Below are 8865 nucleotides of genomic sequence, written 5' to 3'. Positions count from 1 at the left end.
CAAACTGAGTCTGACCTACTGCTTAAAAGCAACAGTTTACAGCAACTGATGGAAGGAAACAGACTGGTTTTCTTCAGGCTTTAGGTATTTGACTAACGAGACACATCACCTGGCCTTTCATTTCAAAGGCTTTTTACTGTACTGTGCACACTGACCAACTATTCAGCTGTCCAGGAACCAGACTTGTCAGTTTAGGACCCTTAACATCCATGCCTAGTTAGAAGTGCACATTCTGGCTATTTCATGTCAGCTGAATCTTGCTGTGAAATGCTTTTAATCAATCTGTTCAGAGATGCTGTTACTGTATCCATCTCTGGAGCTGATGGGACTTGAACCCAACCCTCCTGGTTCAGACATATGGTCACTATCACTGTATCACATACCCTAGTGCTGTACTGTCTGTTTACACCTTTCAGTTTTTGCTAATCCTTAGTGCTTTGTTGCAAAACAGTCCACAATGAAAAATAAAGTAAAATACATTGGTCTTTCCAATGTTCAGGCTTCCATTGCTGTAGAAGCTCTTTATACAATGTCACAATGCAATACCAATGGAACCTTAGGGAACAAATATACTTTTAATTAAAAGCTTTACAATTTAAGCTAGATCATTAAAATCCATGAGGTAAGAAATTACATTTCAAATATCTATATTATTGATAATTCTGTTTAAAATAATGATGAAAGATGTCATTCTTCCTGTAGTCCCTCAGTTATGTGTACTGCTTTCACTAGCTGGTGTGTTGACAAATCTGGTACAGTGGTGTAACATTGGTTTTTTTTCCATTAAGGTCTGTGAGTGGTATGTTTTCTATATGCTGTCCACACAAACGAGTCGTCAAATAGCAGTGTTGTGCTATGTAACTAAGTTTCTGTTGAATTGTAGAATATCACCATGGTGATTTGATGGCTAATTACAAAGAAATGGTATGAACAATAATTGGTGAATACTATTTCAATTCTTTACTTCCATACTTTGAGACTTTATCGTTAAATAATTGTCATTTTTTTTTAAAGGGCCTTAAATTGTTCTTTTATCTTTACATCCAATGACAAATTATTTCTGCAAATTCAACTGTGTTATCTTTTCATGATGACATTATGGACATTGGACCAAGATAACGTTCTGCAACACGAGTTCCAATTTTACCATGGCAGATTGGAATACAATTAATATAATCTGGAATTAAAAATTAGTCTAATTGTGACCATAAAACCAACATTGATTGTCATGAAAACCTATTTGTACACTAATCTCCTTTTAGGGAAAGAAATCTACCATCCTTACCTAGTCTGGTCTACATGTAACTCCTAACCTACTACAATGTGGTTGATTCTTAGCTACTGTGTGAAATGGCCTAGCAAGTTATTCAACTCAGGGCAATGGGGATGTATAACAAATTCCAGCCTAGCTAGTAACATCCAAGATCTTGTAAGGGAATTCCTTTGTTTTTTATTTTTCCTGAAAATGGGGGGAGAAAAAAGCTAGGCCTCTTATTCACATATCTACTTGCAAAAGAACCCATAAGTGTGGGTATGATCAGCATCTAACCAACGAAGACAAAGATCCTTGGACGTTTGAGGCACGGTGACAGTCAGTCAGGTTAAACCACTATCAGCCGTCTCCCTCTAATAAGAGGAGTCTTCTGGAACTATAGATTATTTGCTTGCGATTCAGAATAATGCCCTGGGGTTTGATGTCCAATCCAGCTAAGGTAAACTTCAATTCTGTCTCTTCACCCAGGCAGATTGTTTAAAAAAAAAGAAGCACAAGCTGTAGTTCAGTGATCCTCTAATAATTGTGGATGCTGCTTTGTATTAGCATTTCCTAGCTACTTGCTCCTCAATGAAGCAGTCAACATAGTTCTTTAGTTAAGAAAAACAATTTTTCATAGAAATGTTTCAGGATATAACAAGATAATAGAAAGGGGAACAAATGTATTTGTCTCCAAAAATATTTTTTTGTAAAGGTGCAATTTTTGGCAAGTTGTTTATAGAATTGGAGGTGGTATATCAGTGTGGGGATTGAGGGCTGGTTAACTTACAAATGGTTCCAGGAAAGGGTTGTTTTCAGGATGGCAAACTGTAATTTGAGCCATTGGAATCAGTGTTAACAACCATGATCTATATTAATGACTTGGATGGAGAGGCCATCTGTATCATTGCCACATTTGCTGATAGTACAAAGTTAAGTTGTGGGGAAGATGGAAAAGTACATATGTAGATTGTATAAAATATCTGCTAATCTTTTGCTCACTCAATGTGGGAAGTTGTAAGGTTGTCTACTTCAATGGGAAGAAAACTAGAATATATGTGTAGCATAACCAGAGTAATCTTGGGAGTGTAAGCTGGGGGTTTTTCTACATAAATCTCAAAACAAATTAATGTGCAGGCACAACTGTACAGGACATTAATGAGACTACACCTAGAGAATTGTATATGCTTTAGTCTCCTTAGGGTCAATCTTGGAGGCAGTCCAGAGAAGGTTCACTAGGATGATCCTTGGTATGGAAGGATTGTCTTTTATCAAAAGGACAAAGTGGTTGGGACTCTATTTACAGGAATAGAGAATTGAGAGGTGATCTCATTGAAACAGCATTTACCCTGTCAAGAACCCTGAGTAACTTCCCCTCCCAGAAGATTCTCAGACCAGAGAGGATATTCCCAGAAGAAAAGGATGCCAGATTAAGAGGAATTTCTTCTCTCAGAAGATTGAGAGCAATGGGGAAAAGTGTCCTTGTGTATACTTAAAGCTGAGCTACATCAATTCGTAATCAGTAGGGGAATCATGGGTTACAGGGAAAGGGCAAGTAAGTGGATCTGAAGAATATCAGATAATGCATGATCCTACTGAATGGCAGACTGAAGGGAACATACATGTAGTCCTGTATTGCATAGCATCTTGTTTTCAGTTATCCTTGGGTAATAAGATGCAAAAATCATAGGCTAAGCTTAATGACTGTAAGAGGACAATATAAAATGTCATCCTAACACGGAGGGGAGAAGTGAACTTAGAGCTGGTAGTGACAATGTCATAGCTCCTTTTAATGCTACATATCATTCAGAAGCATGGTACAAAGTCTACTTCAAAATTAGTTAATTGGTTCTAAAACAAATTGATGTCATTAAGCCAAGAAAGGTGATATGTACATCATTAAAACAAGAAATGTTTTGGATTTATGTAACTGGACACTTGCTTCAGAAACACCAAGGCCAACTGTAGTTGTTTGTTTCAATCACTCCTCGTTTGAATATTGCAATGTGTGCTGGGTGATTATTCTTACGGTCTGTTGCATCACTGGTCCTTCATTCTATTGCACATGATCAGTTAAATCGGCTTAAATCAAGAGTTTTATTTATGTTTACAATTGTCATTGTCTCAACTGTACAAGTGTCTTTCCTTGTATGTAACTAATATTGAACAAAACTTGGGCAGCAATGGCATTACTTAGTTTATTTTCACATGTTTCTTGTTTACACTAAATGCAATCTTTCTACATATCTTAGCTGTTGGTTGATTTATTATAGTCCCAATATGAAAACTGTCAAATTTAATTAAGCAAGTGTTTACATTGAAATGCAAACTGTTATCACAGATCAAATAGACAAGTAGTTCAAAAGGTATGTCAATTTTTTTAATTCAAAATTTTGAACAGCAACAGGCACATATCAAAATATGGCATCCCTGCCAACAACTTGGTAATGTCCTTAAGCTTAACATTGAAGCCTTCATCTCTCAAAGATGGCTGTTGCAACAAATTGTAAACAGAATTCTTTTAAACAGTCCTGAAATACAAGTTCACAAAAAAAAGGAGAAAAGCACCAAGTTTGTTTCACTGGAAAACACCAAACTTAAGATACAGTTCTGCTTTACTGTACATAATCAACATCTATTTAAAACATTGTAAAGTACAAAAATGGAATGTTTGAAGTTTAAAATAACATCTGCAATTTTATCGGACCAAAGGTTCATCTTTTCACTCAAACCAGGCCCACAGGGGAGTAACAATTCACTCGCAAAAAGATCGAGGAACAATGCACTTTTCAAAATAAAAACAGATTTGGTCACTTAGCTTTGTGCATAGTTTTAAGGCATCTGTAGCAATGTTGAGTTTTTCTTCAATCTGGCTACATAGATGTCACATTTTGAAGAAAACTAATTGGTGAAAGTGGCACTTTGTTCACATACTTATTCTTGGGTACCACAATCACATGCTCCAGAAACACAGGCAAATATCCTGAGCTGATCCTTATAACAATTTACTGCCACTTTCACTAAGTTCAGTTCATGCATGAAAACCACACATTGGCTTCACCCACTAATCTGTTTTTCTATTTCTTCAAATCTCCCCCAAAAAAAGGCAAAGGCCAGCAGCACACTTTTACCAGATTTGCTGAAGTAAAGCTGGTTGTGGTCAGAGATGAAGGCTGGATTCACAGTGCACTAAAGGAACACCATGGCAGAAGAGAGGCTTCCATGGGAATGTAAAGGGCATCACAAAAGATGAAGATCGAGCTGCAGCATTTATTTTGTTCTATCTTCTTACCAAAGAGCATTTCTGAATTTTGTGGTTCCTTTTCCACTATGCTTCAAGGCAAGAACCAGAACCAAACAGTATCAAAAATACAGCATTGTAAACAAATCTCTGAGGCAGAAAAAGGACTGGCTTCTTTGCATGCAGTCACTCAAATGGTGGGAAGAGAACAAAAACTCTTCATTGTACCAATGTCAGAAGATTTTCACTAAGTTCATATTTTAGCCATCTAAATTAAAAAAACCACAGAAAACCCCAAGTGCAGAAATTCTAAATATCAGTCTGTATTACAAATATTCAAACTAACCGTTGATAAATGGCACTTTCTGGGACACTGTCACCCTCCTTTCTCCACTCCCTTCAGTTTGGCCACCACCGTAGTTTACGTGCTTAATGTCTCACAAAAGCCAACTGAGGTATTTGTGTATTGCTTTATATTCAGACCTAGCAAGGGGCGAAGAATATGATGCTTTGAAAAAAGCATGGAATTACATGAGCCATGACATGGGTACACATGCAACCGTGACAGTCAGAGCCCCCCCAACCAAAAGCATCGTCACATTTGCATTCCACTGAACAGGCAGAAAATCAACTGTCCACTTCCAGCAGAACAAGTTAGGTGGGTGGGATAAAATAATTCATGGCTTTCCTGAGGTAATAATTCAGTCCATTTCCGCTCAAATAAAATCAGTATCATCTCCACCTTGGGACTGTTCCTGTAGTAATCCCTTCCAGCTAGCTTTATTCAGGCTAAGGTGTCCAAGCATAGTCTGTGACAGTGTTGTGTTGGAGAATCGAGACCACTCCACAAAAAGAGGTTTTGCTACGTGAGTGATGAAACCTAGTGCACAAAATACAATTAACTATATTAATACATTTTAAACTGACGTTCATAGAATCATAGAATGCCCACAGTGTGGAAGCAGGCCATTCAGCTCAACAAGTCCACACTGATCCTCCCACCCAAACCCAGCTCCCTACTCTATCCCCGTAACCCCAAATTTCCCCTGGCTAATCCACTTAGCCTGCACCTCCCTAGACACAATGGGCGATTTGGCCTGTGGGAGGAAACCAGAGCACCTGGAGGACAGACATAGGGAGAATGTGCAAACTCCACACAGTCACCCGATGGTGGAATCAAACCTGGGTCCCTGCCACTGAGACAACAGTGCTAACCAATGAGCCTCCTATTACACAGGTTTTTATATACTGGGAATCAGTATCCAATATTGTTTCCTTTAAAGTAAAAATGCAAAATCAAAGCCATAGGCAAAGAATTTGTCATTTACTTCAGTAATTTTAAGAGTCCTATTAATGACTTTTTAAAAAATGTTTCCAACTCTAGTTCTAACAGAAATATGTGGCCAATGTAAAATAAATCAGGTTGTTAAGAGTAATATTGATACCAGTGTTAGAACCCTCACTGATTATTCATTAGTTTTATTTTAATCTTTTATCAATTTTTGTTTGGAACTATGCATGGAGAACTAAGAGGTAAAAATCATCTTTGAACTGTGGGCAGCTGATTGTATTAAAAACAGAAGACAGAATAAGCAAGTTGTTGTTTGTTTGCAGTTATGTCTGGAGGTTAACTGTGGGTTGAATCTTGATTAAAAGGTTCCACATATTCTCTGTCATTGGGGAAGAGCACTGAATTTAAACAGAGCAAAAGTTGGCTATTAACAAGGTCAGTATCTCGGAACCAGTTCCAACAAGTATGGAAGAGACCGTATGCTCACACATTTGGCAGATGTTGAATGGTAACTGAGACTTTGTGGAGAAGTGGTCAAAGAGTTTGAACTCATCTTTGGACTATTTTCTATGGCCAGGATTTTCCATGATCTTGGCTAAGTATGGGGATGGGAATTTTTAAGAGCAAGAAACTTACCTCCCCACCAACCAAGAAAAAGTGAGGCAAATCAAGTGGTGACCAGTCAATCTTTTTGGCCAATCAGGTACCATGACAGAATGTTCAATCCCCACCTGATGCTGCCAGCCAATACAAGGCTGACAGTTACTGTGTGTAGCAGCAACCAGTGAAGGACCACAAAGCAGCTTATAAAGCCAATTAAAAGGGACATGAAAGGAAATTTGCCAGGGGCATCAAAAATCAACAAGAAATTTTATTCTTACATAAGGGGGAAGCAGCTGGTCAGGAGCAATGTTGGCCCACTAAAGACTGAAAGTGGGAATATTGGCAATGAATGGGGAAATGGCAAACATGCTGAATAATTACTTTGCCTGAGTATTTACAGTAGAAATGCTAGATACCTTGTTTTAAGTCACAAGGAAATTAATAGTGGATGGGAGACGGACACTAAATAAAATTAACAAATAAAACTTCAATAACGGGGAAATTAATGGAATAAAAAGTGACAAATATCCAGGACCTGATGTTTCCATCTGAGGTGGTTAAAAGGAAGTAGGGAAGCATATTGCAGATACTATAACTATAGTCTTTTAGGGGGTTGGTAAGTTCAGTTGGCCAGACAATGGTTTACAAGGTAGAATTATGGCAGCAATGTGGGTTCAAATTCCTGGACCGGCTGAGGTTTCAATGAAGATCTCTCCTTTTTAACCTCTCCATTCTCATCTCTCTCTAATGAGCAGTCATCCTGCAGTCCTCTGAGGTGTGGCGATTTTACTTTTATAATCTTTCAGGAGTTCCCTAGAAATGAAAGTTATCCCTCTAGATTGGAACATTACATTTTGCTCTGCTTTTTAAGAAACGTTGAAAAGAAAACAGGAGAATAACAGACCTGTGTAGTGGGGAAATTTTCGGATGCTATAATCAAAAATGGGATAAGTGAACAATTTAAAAATGTTCAATCACAGACAGCCAGCCAGCCTGGATAGCTGACAAACCTCACTGAAATTTCTGAAGAGGAGATTTAGTTAGTGGACAGGGAGATGTCTACCGCTGTTGTTTATATAGACTTCCAGAAGGCATTTAATAAAGTTCCACAAGAGAGACTGTTTAATAAGGCAGAAGCTGTCAGAATTGGGGACAAATTATTGGCATGGCTGGGAATTGACGGAATAATGGGTAGGTACCCAAATTGACAGGTGGTGACCAGTGGCATCCCATTAGGATCAGTGTTTGGGCCTCAGTTATTCATATTATTTATTAATGTCTTGGATAATGTCACAGAAAATCATATATCCAAATTTACTGATGACACAGAATTAGGCAACGTTGTGGACTGGGTCTATGATAGTATAAAATTACAAAGGGATATTGATAAATAGGTGGACAGGCCACGCTGTGGCAGGTAGAGTTCAATGTAAGCAAGCGTGAGCTTATCCGTTTAGGAATGAAGATAGATTAGGGTTCTTTCTAAGTGGCATGAAGTTAAATACAGGGTATGTTTAAAGAGACCTGGGGTGCATTGATCCTTAAAATGTAACACACAGAGGTACAGAAAATAATCAAAAAAGCTAATGGAATGCTGGCCTTTATATCTAGACTACTGGATTATAAGGACACAGAATTTATGCTGCAGTTGACTACTCCTAGTTATTCCCCACTTGGGAGCAGTGTAGATTTGTGCACCACTCCTTCAGAAGGATATATTGACCTCAGGAGGGAGATCAATATAGTTTATAAGAACAATACTTGGACTTCAAGGGTTAAGTCTGAGAGAGATTATACAAATTAGGTCTGTTTTCCCTAGCAAAAGGTTAAGGGGTGATCTGATTGAAGGGACAGAGTCTGAGAATTAGGGGTAGACTGTTTGAAAGACACGTTCGGAAACACTTCTACACAAAGGGTGGTGGATGTTTGGAACTCTCTTCCACAAACAGTGGATGCTGGATTAGTTGTTAGTTTTAAATTTGAGATTTTTTTTTATTACGGGATGTGGGCCAAAGGTAGGCACACAGAATTAGGTCACAAATCAGCCATGATTTCACTGAATGGTGGAACAGGCTTGAGGGACTGAATGGCCTGTTGTTCCTGTTCCTGTGACACACAGAAGGTCGAGGATGTCTCGCCTGCTGGGAATGGACAGGTAAGGCCCTTAAGCGGTTGTTAATTGTATCTTTAAGGGCCTTAAGTGGTGGTAGGTCAGTAGTGACGACCACAGGGGTACTTGCACAGAAATTATTTCTGAGTTGGCAGGAAAGGAGCAAATACACAGAAATACCACCACCTGCAAGTTCCCTATCAAGCCTGTATGCCTCTTTGTCTTTTAGATCAGTACATCTTTTGTTTGCTGTGATCTGCCTGTACCACTCAAACAAAGCTTTTCACTGTATTTCAGTACACGTGATAATACAATAAAAAAAGCCACTCACCATCTTGTACTGGAAATATATCATTATTTCTACAATA

At 38.4% G+C, this 8865-nt stretch overlaps 1 protein-coding gene across 1 annotated transcript in view; it reads right to left on the bottom strand.

Annotated features, from left to right (window-relative positions):
- Positions 1-3618: 3618 nt before the first annotated feature.
- Positions 3619-8865, bottom strand: part of LOC125451610 (high affinity cAMP-specific 3',5'-cyclic phosphodiesterase 7A) — a 98676-nt gene continuing 93429 nt past the window's right edge. Inside the window, 2 exon segments of the mRNA XM_059646337.1 lie at positions 3619-5218; positions 5220-5373. Coding sequence (XP_059502320.1) covers positions 5089-5218; positions 5220-5373 — 284 coding nt within the window. The 3' untranslated portion in view covers positions 3619-5088.

Source organism: Stegostoma tigrinum, chromosome 5, assembly GCF_030684315.1.
Source record: "Stegostoma tigrinum isolate sSteTig4 chromosome 5, sSteTig4.hap1, whole genome shotgun sequence".
Lineage (NCBI taxonomy): Eukaryota > Metazoa > Chordata > Chondrichthyes > Orectolobiformes > Stegostomatidae > Stegostoma > Stegostoma tigrinum.
Note: the sequence above shows the minus strand (reverse complement) of the source record. Positions and strands in the feature narration are given on the sequence as shown.